Source organism: Excalfactoria chinensis, chromosome 5, assembly GCF_039878825.1.
Source record: "Excalfactoria chinensis isolate bCotChi1 chromosome 5, bCotChi1.hap2, whole genome shotgun sequence".
NCBI lineage: Eukaryota > Metazoa > Chordata > Aves > Galliformes > Phasianidae > Excalfactoria > Excalfactoria chinensis.
This window is the reverse complement of record NC_092829.1, coordinates 24,344,139-24,362,902: the sequence shown is the minus strand read 5'-3', so window position 1 is coordinate 24,362,902 and position 18,764 is coordinate 24,344,139. Positions and strand designations below refer to the sequence as shown.

The 18,764-nt window shown below is 35.1% G+C and overlaps 1 protein-coding gene across 5 annotated transcripts in view; it reads right to left on the bottom strand.

Moving 5' to 3' along the window:
- Positions 1-18,764, bottom strand: part of STRN3 (striatin 3) — a 47,932-nt gene that overhangs the window by 19,302 nt on the left and 9,866 nt on the right. For 2 of the 5 annotated variants that reach the window (XM_072337233.1, XM_072337236.1), the window contains exons 2-8: positions 15,199-15,302; positions 10,497-10,570; positions 10,015-10,096; positions 9,537-9,716; positions 8,979-9,111; positions 8,246-8,387; positions 4,339-4,449 (exon numbers count right to left, since the gene is read on the bottom strand). In XM_072337233.1, coding sequence (XP_072193334.1) covers positions 4,339-4,449; positions 8,246-8,387; positions 8,979-9,111; positions 9,537-9,716; positions 10,015-10,096; positions 10,497-10,570; positions 15,199-15,302 — 826 coding nt within the window. The remainder of the gene's footprint in view (positions 1-4,338; positions 4,450-8,245; positions 8,388-8,978; positions 9,112-9,536; positions 9,717-10,014; positions 10,097-10,496; positions 10,571-15,198; positions 15,303-18,764) is intronic. The other 3 variants (XM_072337235.1, XM_072337237.1, XM_072337234.1) reach the window with 2 other exon arrangements.

Genomic DNA, 18,764 nt, shown 5'->3' with positions numbered 1-18,764 from the left:
ATGAAAGCTCCTACCCATAATGGTTTGAGAATAAAACTGGCTTCTTAAAGTCTCCCATAATGTAGCATGTTTCTTGAATGGCTAGGTTTCATTGTACTTATGTATTGATGAGTCTAGAAACCTATGATCTCAGATAAAGAACTATGAAATACATAGAATTTTCTTTCTTGGATACAGTTCTAATCCTTATGTAGAATTATTTTCCAATAAACCCAGAAGTAAAGCAATATTATTATTACCTTAAGACACAGATGGATAAAAAGCAAGGATTAATACAGAGACCTACTTGAATTTTGAAGGTGACAGCGAAAGCAGATAAACATTTCTTTCAAACAGCATTACTAATGGGAACACACAACATTCCTTTAAAAGCGTGAACAGAAAAGATTTCATTCCAGTTAAGCTGGAAAGCAGAGGAAGCAGCTATCAGTAGATTGGAGGGAAACAAAGTCTGTGTCATAAACACTTATCACACACAAATGTTAAAGAGAAAGTCCTTAAAATAACATCCTTTATTTGGACACTGAAACAAACTTCCAACTACAGTTCTAACTACACACTACAGTTACAGTGCACAACTACTACATTCCATTGGATGACCTATTCCATCACATCTTCTCACCACTTTCTGTAGAGATCTGCAGACTGAAATGAACTACATTTGACCTGAAGAGGACAGGTCTAAAAAGATACTCCAAAGAGGTGAAGGATGTTGTTCCTCACTAGTATGAGGAATGTCTCCTTTCCAGCAACACTTGTTTCTGATAGCTGCTAGACTAACAGGGATAAGATCTCATTTGAAAGGTACAACAGTTAATTGCAGTCAGACAGTGAGATCTCATTTAATAATAATAATTTTTAAAAAGTACTGTTAAATGGCTGGGTCTCAACGAAGAAACCACAAACCTGTTTTTGTATCTTTTCCAGCTGATTGTCAGCCAGTCACCTATCTAAAGTGATCAACAGAAGATATATTCTTGAAAATATTAAGAAATAATCACTAGATTACATGATAAAAGTCATGACTGGTACCCTGAGATGTCTACTTGAAAACACTCTTCATTCTCCAGAAGATTCATTAGTCTTCTTGATGTAGATACAAATTTCATCCTCATCTTTTATCCTTATCCAAACTGAAAGCACCTTTTGTAAATGCCTTCACCTCAAACATATGGGAATAAGAAGTCTGTATCAGAGCACCCTCAGAGGAAAAACTGACAGTAATCCAGCTCACTCTGCTTCCAAATGCTACCTTGAACCAGTCAGTCATTCTTCTTGTCTAAGTCATGTTCTTAATAACTTCTAAGTCATGTTCTTAATAACGGAATTATCAGTCTTGTCTTGCAGTGCTTTTTAGCAAGCTTACTTACTTGTCCTGCAGGAATCATCTCAGAACAGCCCTCAATCCACCATAAAAGAGGGAGAAACACTGAACAAGCAAGCAGCTGCTATTTTCAATAACTTCCCTGTAATTCATGCTAAAAAAATGTCATTATTCTGTGATGGTCTTCCAGACATACGCACTGTAGAGATTTCTGCTTTCTAATTACTTGCCTTCATATCACTGCTTAAGTACTCTAAATGTTACAAAGATTTTAATTCTTAAAAATGTGCTGATTCTGCATGAGCAGCTACATTTCAAGGCATCACCTCAGTAAACAGAAGAAAGAAGAACTTAACACCTAGAATCTCATTTCCTTCTCCAGAAGTCAAAAGTGAAAAAGGTAAAAAATAAGCAGTAGCTTCTCTGTACTGAGTAAGAACTCAAACAGATTTCTACTACCTCCAAGAAGCTGTAGTCTGAACCTTCTGCATCAACATATGATGCAATGAAGATAGTAAAATCCAAATCACTCCATAAATAAAGAACAATTCATTTGAGGCGCAAGAAAAGGAAAAGCAAAAATGAGTAAGTGACTGGTGGGAATGGGGAATAAAAATCAGTAAAGGATCTCAATTTTAACATACAACTTAAAAGATGTGAACACTATATCACTGAGAACGATTAGTCTTAGTGGATTCTATCAGAAGAGACATTCCTCATCTCCACAATCATGCTGTGAAAAGTTGACAAATTATATCTGATTTGCTTAAGCTTACTGATTTTATCAAACTTGGGGACAATGTCTCACATCTTAAATTCAACTTATTAGTGGAAAAGGCAAGCTTTCAAGAAAACAGACTTGTGGAAACTACAAGTAACTCCTTACCTTTCACAATTCAGTCTAGAATATCACATGAATGGTTTTAATGTTACGGAAAGAAACAAAGCAAACAAACCCAACTCCACTGCACAGCCTCAATAGCCAGATTTTGAGTTATTTCACTGTTAATACTATAAAGGCAATTAAAGCGCTAGGTATTTTTTGTTTGGTCTTGTTTCATTTTAAATTCCCTTAATAAGAAAATAAATCAACAAAGTATTTAACATAGTAGTTAGACTATCCTGACATTTAAAAACAATGCAGAAAAAAAATAACCTTATTAAGATGTATCTGTGAAGAGTAGATTACCTAAGTTTAGGTGTTCCACTCAAAACATAATATGAACAAACAACAGAAGTAACAAAATGAATAAAATGAACTTCTGTTCCATTATTAACCCCCATGATTGGAATGAAAGTTTCCATGTCCGTGTCAGGGCCATGAAGTCATGAGTTATCAGTCTAACTGCAATTATGGTACAGTTACACATCCAATAGAAGAATCCATTAGAACACCTGCCCTATTACTGTGCCCCCCCAAAAAAAATACACAGCAAGAGGTGGTAATCAAAATGTTTACTTGATCATAATGATCATAAATACTGCCACACATCTCAGAGAATTCTGACAAATCTGACAACGGTCTTAAAAAATGTTTAAGAACAAAATAAGATGAATATGCAGTGTGAAGATTGTCAAAGATCCAGCATTAGAAAGAGAAATAAAGAGGATCTTCTATTTTCAGTCTCAATGTTAAAAAAAAGTTGACATAAGTCTACAGGCAGAATAATTTAAACAAACCTGTCCCACCATAACTGCATACTTTTACTGTGTGCATTTAGGCCACTCAATTACTTCAACAATTGAAAGGTCAATTTTTAACTAGAAACCATGAATTTGAAAGTGTCAAATGCTTACTAATACATTAAGTGCTGCATACTGACACCCAGACTACTACCATAAGTTCTAAAAAATTAATCCAAAACCTGGGCAAGAATCTTTGTACTCTGGCTGAAAATATTAGTCTACACACATGAATGCGTATGTGCATAAGAGTTGTGCAGAACTGCTGAAAAACAACATGCATCAACTGAATATTAGTTCATTACAATTAGAAAATCATTTCAAACCTTAATGACTATAGAATCCTTTAATGAAGTGCTATATGTTAATTATCATCTGATTTAGGTAGTGCATATTCACACAATTTTCCAAACCCTATTTTTTACTTTTAAATATAGTTAGGAACTTCAGTAGACATCTCAAATAAAAATTAAAAAGCCACAACAAAACACCTGCAAAAGAGCTTCTCCAGAGACCAATTTAATAACATTGTGTCCACTAGAAAACTTGCCTAGCTGATGATTTAAATCACAGGGGCATTTTTTACAGGTATGTAATGTTGAAATTTCAGTTTAACTTGCACAGTTCATAAAAGGGCAACAGGTTTGAAAAGTCTTCAAGAGTAAAGCATTAGCCAAAACCTAGAAACTGCACAGAAAAGTAAAAGGCACCACAAAATAAACAAAGCCACAAAAAAAGTTCATAGTCACGTGACAGGCCTTCTTCTCTTCCATTCTCACATTGCCTCAGATTGCCAAAAGAAAAAAAAAAAAACCCTGCCAGCCCATAAACAGCAATTATGGCTTGATTCAAGCTCATGATGCAAAAAGTAAAACCAAACAGCCAAAAAGAACAAAAATCAAAATAATAATAAACAAGCCCCAAAACACCCAAATAACAAAACAAACACAGAAACAACCAGCAATCAAAACAGTACTATAGTATTTTAATTTAAGAAGTGGAAAAAGCTTAAATGTTCTTTCAGAAAACCTTCTGGAGTACAAATAATCCCAAAATGCCAATTGTTCATTAATTTTGTACTCCCAGTAAAAAGCAAGTTACTTCTCTTCACCTATTTCACTTTCAGCACACCTCTTTGAGATGGGACTGACTATGGATAAAGGCTCTGATATATTCACATTCAGCAGGTAGAAAGTTAAAGTTGGTTGCCCCCATTACAGAAACATTTAATGAAAAACAAAAACAAATAGAACTCATGAGAAAAAAAAAAAGGTCTTCTATACAGATAGGCAAAAAAGCGTTGTATTACAAGATTCAGAATCTGCACTTACTCTTTACCCCTTTCTTCCCCTTTCGTTCCTTCTTGTACTGTTCCTTCAGTTTACTTATTAGTCCCTGGTCTACATCCCAAACCTCAGCAGTTGGGGACAGGTCATCTTTGTCTACATGCAGCATATTATTAAAAGAAAAAAAATCAGCAATTGGCAATGCAAGCTGTTGGCTATTTAATATAATAGCTGTATAAGAGCAACAATACAAGTTCTTAATAAATCTTTAAAAGGTGCAGTCTCAGTTTAAAGTTTACAAAATACAAAATCTTGTTTCATAGTTTTCCAAGACACTGTTTAGTACCAGTTACACAATTGCAAATTGTGTATTAATTTGTTACTTAGTAACTTTTTATGTTGCATTCTTCAAAACACAGAAAAACTCATTGGTGTTCAGAAAGATTACTGCATCTTTAGAAAGACAGCGTTAAGAAATTATTCAGCCAGTGTTAAACAAGCAAATAAAAGTATTCATGCTGTATTACTCATGAAAATGCGAGCTGAGTAAGTCAGTCCAGTTTATTCATGAAGACCACCATGCATCCTCTCACACTCATTCTACATGCACAAGAAAGAAGTCTCAGTCCTACGCATAACCAGAGAAACAAGTCTATGAAAACAGCATTTTAAATGAAGATTGATAAAAGTAATTCACATAAGTGAATTAAGTTGACTTCCCGCTGCATTTCAGCATCTACACACTGGAAAAAGCAAAAATACAACATTCCACAGGCATTTCAGAAGACAACTTTTTCCATTTGACAAATGTTGGAAAGTTATTTAATGTTCACAACAAGTCTCAAAATTTCTCAACTGTCTCAAACCTTTCTGGAATGGCTATAGTAGGAAATGGATTAACTAGTTTCCGAGACAAGGTAAAGGTAACACTTACAGAAGGACCTTGTCTGAGAAACAACTAAACATCAGTCAAACTTTATTATGTTTTTAAACATAATAAAAGTTATTTGGTTCCCAACTTCCAACTATACCTACAATATCAGTGTCTCCAAAAAACAGCAACTTTTGACACCATAGCCATTTGATTCACAGAAGCACACAAGAAGATCCATATACACCAGAGAAAGAAAAGCATTTAGATAGCAAAACAATAAAACCAGTAAGAGTCAGCCTACATACTTTTATGATAAAACACAACAAGAACGTGAATACATTCTAGGATGCAGAATTTATAAAAAGAACATCATTCAGATGGGGCAGAAAATGAAAAAGAAAGTTGATAAAGAGGTGATACACAGAAACCATAATGGTGGGAAAGGCAGGAAATAGAACATGATGGGGAAATTTCAAGAACTGTCTATAAGGATCTATGGAAAAGGAAACTGAAGGACTACATCTTACACCAAACTAGTGCCACACAGCTACCAAACTGCAAACAGAAAGATCACAACCTTTATGAATACAGGGTCAAAACAGTGGCAGAAAATTACCACGTATGCAAGAAACACATGAGGCACAAAAAGACGACAAAGGTATATGCAAAAAAATTGGGAAGGAAATTGATAAACAAGCAAACAACCCCTTTTCCCCCCAACACACACAAAAAGGAAATTCAGTGAGGAACAAAAACAAACAACAGTCCAAAAAACAGTAATAGAATGAAAATAACCAAGCAGGTTGTAGCAGTACAAAGAAGCATTTAACAAAAACCAACTAAGCAGAACACATGAAACAAAAATGTAATGCTGTTGTATTAAAAAAAAAAAAAAAAAGAAAGAAAGAAAGAAACCAAAACATTCTTGTATATAATTCTGGGACGTTTTAAGAGGTGTGACATATGAAACCAGGAGAACACAATTCAGTGACAAGATAGGAGTAACATATCCAGTCTGTGGGATACACTGAAAGTTCAAGAGGCAAAGAATTGGAAGGAACTGGGCTAACTTGGTTAGAAAACAGGAAAAACAAGCTTGCAAGCAAATATTCAAAAACACTACTGTTGGCTACTGAAACGTAGGTCAGAAATAGAAAACTAATTAAAATTATACCTCATATGACACAGGGAGGCTCTGAAATGATTTTCAAGGATTACTGGCAAACCTAACCTATTTCCCCTCAGGTATGCCTACACTCATCCTTTTCGGAACAAAGTCACATAACTGGAAGACATCCAGAAGTCTCTTCTAGTTGTGAACTTCCTCAAGTCACCCACATAATCCACACTAATTGGTACCAAGACCATAGAGAGGGTCCAGAGTGCCCAACAGCCAATATCACTCAGTAGAGGCTTCTTTCCCCTCCCCTCTCAAATTTCATTTTTTTAAAAAACAACCCAAGAGGATTTCAGTTCCAATCCCTCCCATTTAGAATTCCCTGCAGTCTGATCCACGTTGTTACATAAAAAGAATCTGTGTTTTACACAGAGGAAGAATTCAGTGATTAACATGCTAGACATGAAAATCATAAGCAAAATAGGATGACTACTTGATGTATAGCACTTGTAATGTGTAGCATACAAACTGTTAATGTTTGCTTTATTTTCTTTTGCCTAAGCAAATAGAACTTACATAAGTATCCTTTTTTGATCCTGTTTCACTACAAAGCATAAAATTCTAAATGAAAATTACATTCATTTTTCAATGAAAATTGGTATACCTTGTTTTAAATTGCTTGAACTTGCTCATCTTTCACTATTTTGAAGATAAACCATTCCTAGCAAAATATTGTGACAGAGACTTTATAACACAATAACTCAAAATAATTTAAGTACGTTAAATGAGGTATTTATAAATAGGAAGAATGTGTTCATAATAACTGCGTTATAGGGAAAAAGGAAAATGCCCATATTCAGTGGCTGGCTGATTTGCAGAAGTTTCTAAGAGCACAAACGTAACCATCAAATTTAGTACTGAAAAGTTTTAGCATATCTAGAGTTAGACCTACTAATACTACTTTGATGATTAACTACTGAAAGCAAAAATATGTGATGTTTGATTTTCTTATATTAAAAGCTCTATGAAGAAATATACTTGGAAACTTTAGTTGTTTGCATTTTTCCTAGAGAACCTGAATCCTCAGTAGAACAAGGAATGGTAGGGATGCTAGTGACAGGGAAGACTGAAGGAGGGAACAAAAACAACTGAGAAGAAAATAGAGCTGAGCAACTATTTACATTATGAAAGAAGTGCTATGTACATCTTCCTAAACATCATACAGGTAAGACTGATTCAGAAACCAGAATTCTCTGCACTTGATATCTGAAAGGAAGGTGCAAATTCAAAATCAGAACCTTGGCTTCAGGGCCTAAGAGAATTCTCATACTGACAGACCTGCCTGCTTGGCTAAATAAAAAGACAACCAATAAACTAGTCAAATGACACAGTCTTTAAAGGCAACTAAAATGCTTCTAAAACCCAGTAAATGCTACCAGAACTAAAGGTTACAACTTGTCTGCCTTCATCTTCCAACTAGAAACAAAGATGAGCTTGGAAAAAAATTTAAAAGAAAGGGTGATTGACTTTTTGATGCTATTTCCAAGCAACAAACACTTCCTAATCCTTGGTACCTTCAAAATTAATTTTTACAAGTGCACCAAAGAAATTAATTTAAGCTGAACACAAGTCTAAAGCTCCCTATCACAAAAACAGAACACAAATCAAAATTCAAAAGCCAATTTAATTCAAATACAAAAACATTCAGAATCCTGGTCTTATTCAAGCAATATATTCCTTTAATTGGATTTTTCTGGAATCAAAAGCAAAACATTTGGAAGTAATATAATTATATTTCTGTCAACTAACATAGCATATAAATATGGAAGCTTCAACATTCAATACATTAATTGCTAATCACCAGCATCACAACCATCCGCACATCCATGCAACCTGTGAAGGTACTGTACTGTCATGAACAAGTATTTCTCTATTTCTAAATTGTTTTGTTAGCATCTTACCCCACTCTGTTCCATCGCCAGAACTTCGGGCTTCTCCAGCTCCCTCACCATCTTCAGCTGTCACTAAAAAATCAAATTCTTTCAAGGCTTCTTCAGTATCAGGATCATCTGTAAGGTCAGCAGCTAAACCTTCATTACCAATCTGCAATCAAACGAAGAACATTTCTGCATTTTAACCACCAACCTTTATCTACTCAAACATTTAATTATAAATGATAGCGATTATGCTCATTGAAGACTTTGCTGTATTTTCCACATGAAACACATTCAAATCCACACAGAACTACAGTTGTTTACAACAAGTACAAAAGAAAAGAGCAGCACAGCCAAGTAATCATTAGAAAAGAATATTGACATGAGGTTTAGCAACAACTTGTACAAGTTATTAACTACAGGTACAGTGTAAAACCCTTCCTAACAAGTCAAGCTAGGACATTCAATCTTGCACTAAGCTGAGGTAATGTTGAATGACAGCTGAGTTACTTATGAAAATTCAAGGCAGCCGTAGGCACTTCCATGCTACAGAATACTACAGAAAACTGGCAGTATGACTGCCCTAAATCAAACTCCTCATGTGAAAAAGAAAAATAAAAAAATATCCCAGTGACAGAATTTTCTAACATGGAGTAAAAGAAAGGACATAATTTTGACAATCTAGGGAAAGAAAGGAAAGATATTCCCTTTTAAGATGGAGTTTGTACATGCAAAACAATATCTTAAAATTGTTTTTTACTTTGTGTTTCTTATTTATCCGGTGCTTCTCTTTTCCTTCTGCAATATCTTCTATCATGTCACTCTCCTCTTCCTCATCACTATCATCTGCATTTTCTAAGAAGTTAAATGTTTCAAGAACATCACCAGAGTTCCTACAAAAATAAAAAAATTAACAGGGAGAGAGTTTTACTTGCTCATGAGATTTCTGGGAGATTCATTAACACTAAACACAATGGCTGTCTGACTTAACAGTTCAACAATTTTAAAACTAGCAAAAAACAAGAAATGACTGTATGAAGTTTCTACAGCAGTCTAATTCTTCACGTTACATCACGCAGCTGTAACTTCCCTTAAAATATTAATTCCAAAGCTGCACTGAATATGAATACATGTCACATAACCCTATTTTTTCCATGCAAGGCATATAATCAATTTCAGTGAAGTTCATAATCATTAGTAGTTAGCTATGCTCACAGTTCAGAGATTCAAGAGTCTGAAGTTCTTCACGAACTTTGGTACATTAGAATGACTACATAGACAAACTTAAACTACACGCATTTCTCACCTCTTCACTTACCTTTTGATTTCCTGTCCCTTTTGTTTTGATGAAGGAGATTCGCCCCCATTGAGGATCTGCTCTAAATTCTTTGTCTCTACTGAACCATTTGGTTCTGAATTGGAGAGCCCAAGCAAAGACCTTACCCGCTGGGAGCGTACATCCAATATCGTATCTGTATAACCTACTTCCTGAAGATACCTATTAAGAGGAGAAAGAAAGCACATTTGATGGAAAAAGGAAAAATAATTGTATTGACTCTTAGAAATTAATACTACTATAATATATATCTTATAAAAGATAAGCTTCATCTCCCTCCATCTCACATGAAAAAGCTCCACATACACTACTTATTTAAAGACCAAAACTACAAACTCCCACATCATGGTCCACTGTGCGACCACTTCAACTACTCCAAATCACAAAGTATGCATATACACAGCCCTTGAGACCTCAGGAAAAAGCATGAATACACCAACATTCCAACAATGCTACTTACTGTCTTAGTAACTGCCTGCCTTGCTTCCAGGTCAGTTGGCTATTTTGAGGTACTGCAGGAACCTCCGTATCTTTGGTTTCTTCTGAAAGACAGCACCATTCGCAGTTAATGGTTTTCAGAAGGTTTTTTTTGTGGTTTTGTTTAATTTTTAAAAATGACTTTTTACAATGCACCAATGAAATAAAAAGCAAATGTGTACAAAAAACAATATTTAAGTTACTTGCAGCCTTATGCAGTAGTTTCTTTTAATTAAAGAAGCTTTTTTCCCCCCCATGCTTAGGTTCCAATTATGTGTTGGAGTATAAAGCAAATAATTTAACAAAACAAAATCAGTTCTCCACTTGGATAAAAGCAGATGGAAAAGGTATTTATTTGGACAAAACAAAGATGTCAACTTTAACTTTTTAAAGTTACAATAAACTGAGCAAATCTAGAATAGTACAAAGAAATTGTTCTAGAACTGGTACTATCATAAAAGTTACCTGATTCAAAAGTTGGCATTTTCAAGTCACCTTGGTTCAATTCTGTGCCATACTTCAATTTATGATATTTTGCCCTGGAAAAAAATATGCAAAGATTTAACAAAAGCATCCAGTACTAATTTATCAGCTCAAATATTTTCCTACTCCCATTCAAAACAACCATGTTAACATAACACCCCTTATCCAAATAAAATTTATAATAATTACAGTATCATACAATTTATTCTAGTTCATCAGGAACACAAGTTTGAGAAAGCCTTCTTACAATTATAATTATCAAACAATGCAAAAATGAGAACTGAGTATGTTCTCCAAGAATTTGTTGTGTATTTATTTATTTATTTTTAAACATGACAGCTAGGTTCAATTACTCATTGTGGATGATATCTTCAGCTGTATTACTGTCACAGCCTAAACAACCACACTGTGATGAATGAATGTCATCTTCAGGATCCCTACCTATTTGCCACCTTCAAATCAACAATTCCCACTCTGCCTCTGCACAAGAGATTTTCTCCCTCTGAAGAATTACACTGTAGTGCTATCTTCTCCCATCACATGCAATCTTAGCTATTTTTCTCCTCCCAACTGATATGAGGCTTAGCTTCCAATCCCTCCTCAATCCACCTGTGCAAGTGTGCCCCTTTGCTTCTTCTCTCCCAGTGCCTATCCTCTCCTTTTATATCAGTTTTTAAAAATCATTCTTGGTGAAACTCTTCCACAGAGGTACACATGAACCATCCCAACCATCTTCTCAACTTAGTATGCCTACCAAGCATCTTCAAAGCTCCCTTTATATTCAGGAATATCATATGCACTATCTATACCAATACCCTTGAATTCTCTAACTTTATCCACCATTAACAACTTTATTTCCTCCCCCCCACCTGCATAACGTTCTGTAGAGAAAGAATGGCAAGAGAAAGTTAGCAGTCAGTCACATTTTAAAGAAGTCTCTTAAGATACAGCGAACTTCACACTTCTAAATCAAATATTTGACTGAATCACATCCAGTTTCCATGAATTTTAAAGACTTTCCCAAATAAAGATAACAGAACTTCTTGGGAAAAGATACATAATGACACAAGCTGGAAAAAAGCAAGGATGTATAAAAAGTTTCCCTTTTGAACTGCCGCCAATCCACTGCCAGAAGTTTTCCCAAAATTCAAGATAAAATATCATCCCAAATGCTGCCTTCTATAAGTTGATGGTATAGAAGACATCTAAAGCATAAGTTTCTGCCAAAATTGCAGGCAATTAGGTGCAGTATCATTAACAAACTGTCAGCAGATGGCACTATTGACCCTTTGTAGCAAGAAAGTTCCGTATTTTGTAGTAATTACACTATAGCTGAATAGTCTGGCTGACCAACAATTAAACTCAAACACAAGTTTTTATGTTACTTGAATGTGAATGTATTTTACCCATCTACTAGTAACACTGTATACACCAGGTGCTCACTCCAACCTGAGACGAAGCTTTGTTACACCCTGTAAAATGGCAGAGGCATTACAGGTAAAAGCGAACAGACTACAATTTCTAAAGTACTATAGTAGATCTGGGGTTAAAAAAAGAAAAAATTGAAAACCACAGTAAATAAGAAATGAAGTTGAATAAAACAGACCAAATGTTTATGCTCAGTTCTGAAGCTCATAAATCACTGTAGCTAAAAACCCAACCAATTTTTTTTTTCTTTCAATTCACAGCCATTGCAAATTACATTTTTGAGTTCCATCTTATAGCCACAGTTTCAAAGCACAACCAAAAATCTGTTTTGTCTGTTCCTTATAGAATATAACGAAGCATTTGATCTAGAAAGCATAGCAATGATATGCCATTACAACCAACACAAGATGTTGCTGCATGTAATTAAATCTATTTGGTCTTTCACATTACATTTGATTTTCAACTTCATTTTTACAGGAAGAAATACTCCTGCACATTTCCCACACAACCAAGGCTAAATTATTACATTTTAAAATTCACTAAAAAGCTGCATTGTTGTTCATGAGTCAGTGACAATAATTCCCATCTCGTACCACAGAGTAATTGAATTTTGTAAGAGGAATCTTTTGAGCACTACTTGCTATCCTTCTGAAGCTAGGTTTCCATGAATGAAGAAATGAAGAGAAGACAGAATGCCTCTAAGTGGATTTAAATGCTTGCTGCTATTTAGTCATTGAATTCTACCACCCAATTGCAAGAACTTGGAAGCAACTTCAGACCAAAAAACACAAAGTGAAAATACGGGCATAGTTTTATCATCTCAGAAAGTATTATTAATTTAATCACTACACTAATTAAGCTTGGAGAAGAGTGCCTCAAAGTATGCATCAGAATAAGTCCGGCTATGTCTGCAGAGTGCCATAAAGGCATATCTACTAGCAACAAACAATCCCAACTCATATATAAACCCTTTTAAGGTATCATTTTGTACAAAAAATCATAAGCTGATCCAAAACACTCAAGGGCATTGAAGTAACAAACAAGATTTTTCTGCAAAAGAGAAATACCAGAAATATTGAACTGATCCACAGTCACTACCACATTTTATTTAACATTACAAACCAATGTCCTACTTCATGTTCCTTGTCTGAGAAACCATGATATTCACCATAGTCTGAATAAGCTGCATTTTTACTCCCTACAATTTAACCTTTCTGCATGAAACTATTTGACAGCATGAGGAATTCAGCAACAGAAGAGAAGGAAAAAGGTGTGGGAAGAAGTCAGGCGTAACATTGAAAACGTTTTTGTTTGTTTGTTTGTTTTTTTTGTTTGTTTGTTTTGGTCTTAGTGCTGGTTTCCTATCGTTTGCTATTCTTGCATGCAGAACACCAACAGCAAGAAAAAAAACTCCTATCACCTCAAAGCCTTTCAGAGCAACAACAAAAGCTAACATTATTGTTACATGACATCCTAAGAAATCAGTCACTGCTAGCTCTCCTTAATCAAATCACCATACTTGCACAATTAGAGCCCTTGAAGTACTGGGTGTCAGCAGCAAAAGCAGCAAAAAGTATGAACAGCTTCCTTGTTGCCTCCCACTCATTGACCAATCAAAGCCAGAGTTTCAGTTCCTGTTTTTACCAATCTTCATGACAGCTTTGGCTGGGACTTAAGCAAAGATTTACCTTTTGAAAGCTACGCAGCACTGGGTTGTATCCAGAAGCCAAAAGAACTAAAATAAACTCTATTTCTTCTTCTGCATGTATGATTACAATTTCTTCCTCATTAGATAAATTCTGGAATTTCATGGGAAGTCGAACTATAAAGGTAGTTCAATTTCAAGGAAAAGCATCAATGAGTTTCCACCAAAACCAATGGTTTCACATTCTGCCTTAACACTGCAGCTCTTATTAACTGTCTTTGATTTATCTTAGTAAATAAACAGTCTTACAGTGTCCATTTGCACCAAAATACACAATGTGATATTACGATCTGCCCCATAAACATACACTGTGTTCTGAAGTACACCTTTATACAGCATGTTTCACACACAGATACGCAGCCATCCTTGCCAAAACACTAGGTTTGCTGTTGTTTATTTTTTAATAAGAAACTGACTAATCAGGTTTTTTTGTACTGCCTAGCTACTTACAGTGCTAATTTATAATGTGAGCTATGTTCAGTCTTGGACAACTAACCAAAAATGTCATAGTAATACATAGTTAGGCCTCACCTGGACAAATTTTTGTTTACATAGGGAGAAACATTCCCCACAACACAAAGTCAACAAAGGCTGACTACTTTTTTGCCAGACCCTTAAAAAGCTTGCACAGATGAATTTGGCTTCATGTTGAGAACGAGATAAAATTGAAGAATCTAGTCCATTACTGAAAGTACCAGCATGTGACACAAGTTGTCTCCCCAGTGCTTTTACAAAGTAAAGCACTACCTTTGGTCAACTGAAACTGACAGACAACAAGACATTAAGAAGTTCTGAAGGTCATTTACCTGCATGGAGTGAAATGAATATTTAACATAAGCAGAAGGGGGATTATCTTTTTAAACTATCTAATAGTGAAGAGACAGGCAGGAAAAACTTTAAACCACAAGAGGGGAAATTTAAGTTAGACGTTAGGCAGAAAATCTTCACTCAGAGGAGTGAGGCACTGGAATAAGTTATCCAGACAAGTGGTGGATGCCCCACCCTTGGAGGCATTCAAGGCAGGTTAGATTAGACTTTGAGCATCCTGGTCCAGTGCCTGTTAGAGAGTAGCAACCCTTTGCACACCAAGTCACTCTATGATCCTACATATTTTTATAACATCATGTAAATACTACAGAAAATACTAGAGAGACTAGAAATTCTAGTGTTCACCACATGAAGTAACAGCACTTATTCTTCAAACCAGAAAAGACAATCTATTAAATCTGAACTTCCTGTGTTTAAGACATGAGACCAATTTGGAAACTGAGCACCTTCATATCATAGCAGCCACAAAAGCTCCATCAGAAAAACTGAGAAAAGAACAGCATTCTTTCATTTCCAGTAATTAATTTTTTTTCAGTTGTTGTTACTAAAAACTCTGGCAGTTTACACAATGTGTTGATGATCCACTACAAAAACAGTGCACATAAAGCAACTACAGAATCATCTAGTAAAACCATTCACAAGAAAGAAAGTGAAGAAGTGAATGAACCCTTCTTAAGTCTGTAAAGTCTTTCACATAAAAGTTTAAAAAATACATATACATACCTTTCTTGTTTTAATGCATATTCTAACATTTTTATTCTTCTCACTAAATCTTTCTTCAAGTTTTCTTGACCCTTTCTTTCCCCTTGTAAAAATGCTATCCGAGCCTGAAAACACACACACAAAAAAAGAAAAAACACAATCATTTTATTTCATTCTGTTCCCATAACAAAGCAAGTCTGACACAGAAGAAAAAAATAAAACAAAAGAGAAACTGTACTGTAAGAATCACTTTAGTCAATCATTAATAACAAAAATATTTCTGCCCAAGAGATTGTATGTTGGTTTTGGCTCATGAGAGTACTTTTTATTTGGTTGGGTTGTTTTTTTTTTTGCATTGAAATACAGGTATAATGTAGTAAGAGAAGGTACAAACAGGAATCATCCTAATAAATGCACATCTTTGTCTTATGATATTGTAAGCATATATTCTTCTACATATTTTCTTCTGAGTAAGAAGCCATATTAAGAGATACATACTTTGAAGTCATTTCATTTTAAATGTTATTATCTTGAACAAAACAAGAAAAAGAAATTACCATTAACAACTCAGAGACTTAATAAATTAACTATACAGGAAGCAGACTTATTTTACAGATTCAACTTCTACTGACTACTGAAGACAGTAAAAAATTAGAATATCAGGAATTCTTTTTTTAATGCCAACCTATACGAAGCCAAATATCTTCCCACTGATAGGAGATGGAGGGAGTCGAGCAAACCCAATAACTGTACATAAGTGCAACAATGATACCCAGATTTAAAAAGTAGCGTAAAAGTGACTCTAATCCAATAGAAAGCAGACAGTCTTCTGAAGACAATTCTAGCTAAACATAATTTGCACTCCCCTAGCAGCAAATGACCAGATGGTTCCACAAGCCCAACTTGTTAGGCTTGACTAATGAAAATGAGGATAAGACATCAAAATTTTTATGTAAATAATGCCCTTACACACACACACACACACACACACAAATTGAAAGTAGTAATAAAAGCAATTTGAAAATAAGAAGTAGTAAGCAGTATGCTACATGCTCAGCACTACTACTATATCCACGCAGACTCTACTAATAAAAATAATACCAGAAATAAATACTTCAAAAATCATCACCTATGTGTGGTCACTAAAGCTCTTATGCTCTTTAACTCAACAGTATGTGATTCTTTTCCTAATTCTTCTACAAGTGACAGCCTTCACACCTTCCACCAGTCTCCCTCCTTTGGACAGCATCCTTTTACAACTATTTGCCAGACCTTAATCACCAGGTGCAACTGCTGGGCTTTATTTCACCCTCTGCCTGCAGATAGCTGAGAAGAAAACGCTATAGCTGCGTCTGCCTCTTAAACACTCACAGCCAAACTATCTCCTTCTGGAAATAATTCTGGATACATTGTCACACATAATTAAGTCTTCCTAGTTACTAGATAAAATTCACCTTTAAAAAGCCAAGAAAAAGTAATCCTTAATAAACACTTGTATTTATATCACCCTTCATAAGGTCTAAGAGGTTTAACAGAAAGGTTGTCTGTAAAGGATACATTTTCTACAAAGTTTGTCACTTATGTCAATAGTAGCAGATACCTTCTGGCAGACACACTTCTGGCTGTTTCTTTTTTCCTCTCATTTCCAATTAGTTTTTAAACATGTAGCAGTTACAGAGAAGTTACCTGCACAAAAGACTTGCAGAATACTGCTAGACATCAAGGCCCTCCATACACAATAAAAAAATAAAATCAACTTACACATACTAGCTGTTAAGCTTGGCTAATTAACTTCTTTCCTCAAGCCCTGCATTGAGCAGTGAGGATTACCAAAAGTATCAGTTGACATTTTGCATAACATTAAGCCCCAAGAATTAACGTATGACTCCCAACAGTGATTTCTTGGAGAATCAGTAAATCTTAGGTTAAATGCAAAAGATGAAGTAAACAGAAGTATCCCACAGTTGTACTGATTTAAGTTCCATACACAAAAACAAACACTCTCTATGTAATACAGCTTTCGACTCTAAGGTATTCCTTTCCTTAGAAAGGATTCTCTGGAGAGTAGGAGTTGATCAGATTTATGACTACTAATGACTGATTAGCACCAAAACTGGGAAACAACACAAGAGAGTTTACTACTCACTCCCCTCCTTCCCCTTCACAAGACAACTCTCTTGTTTTTAATCAATTTGCAGTCACAAGTGCAATGATCTATCAAACATGCTTGAATGGAAGCTCCAAAGACTCTGAAGCAGACATGTTTCTAAAAAGGGTTTGAATAAGTTCAGCAAATAAATGCAAACCATACATATAAACCAAGCTCTCTTTACAATCAGGGCTACTTGAACACACATGCAACCTTCCTCTGGTATGCAGTTCCTGAAGATCAAGTCATGCAAAATAAACCCAACATCTAATTTCATATCTTAAATTCATTTTGCACCATCTTTAAAAGAAACAGTACTTCTGATGTAGCTTCTACAGATAAAATTTATAGTAAGATATTAAATAGTTTGACATATCAACATGGTCTCCCTCAGGGGAACTACAGATAGCTTCAGGAATCTCAGCTACACATTTTAAGGCGTCAAGATGAAGGTGATTAATGCCAACATTCAAACACAAAACATTTGCCACATTAACCTCTAGTCAGTATTTCTTTGTCAAACGAACAAGAAAGTTTCTCCGCAATATTCACAACAGAAAATCAAAAGTTACAAAAAAAAAAAAAAAAAAGCATACCATAGTGAAAGCTGTGACATCGCTCTACAGCAAGTATTATGAAGACATTTACCAAAGACACTAATTTATCCACGGCTTATGCAAAGTAATGCTAAAATAAACCCTAATAATTTTTTTCACTCAACATCAATCTCCCAAGTACTCTTCTGCCCAGACCTCACATTAAGATATGCATTTATACTTACATACACACCACAATAGTGACAGATACAAAAAGAACCATTTAACGTGCTCACAGCCTTCTATAAGAGCAACACTGCTAAAGGTGCTCATGACAAGTCCACAAGTTAGAATGCAACGTGCTGCAACTTCAAACAATTACAAACAGATGGCCAAGCCCAGAATGAAGCACAAAGCAATCAGAGCAACTGTAAGAGAACTTCAAGAATGTCTTAGAATTTACATGGCAAGGGGTTGTTGCTGGTTTTCTTCTTGTTTTTAATTTTTCAAACCCAGCCATTGGGAGGTGTCCTCAACAAACAGCTAAGCCGCTGTGCTCTGATACAGGCCATCAGTACTTTGGGTTTCTATTTGAGTTAATAAATAGAAAGGATTCTGCCTTTCTGAGAAGAAACGATAGCTGATTTGAGAACACCTCACCTATTAGAGCACACATAGCATTTACTTTACTTCTAAGACAGCAACTTAATACCATGAACAAGCAAGATTTTACAGAAAAAACTGTGGAGTCAGCCAAAAATACATCTACAAATTTTCTGCCTTCCAACAGAAAAGTTAATCTTCAGGCTTCTCTGATAGGAAAATTGGAGCACCCAGAAAAGACTGTTTTCAAACCAACACTAACACAAGTAACATCAGTTTAGAAGTTAGATCGCTTACAG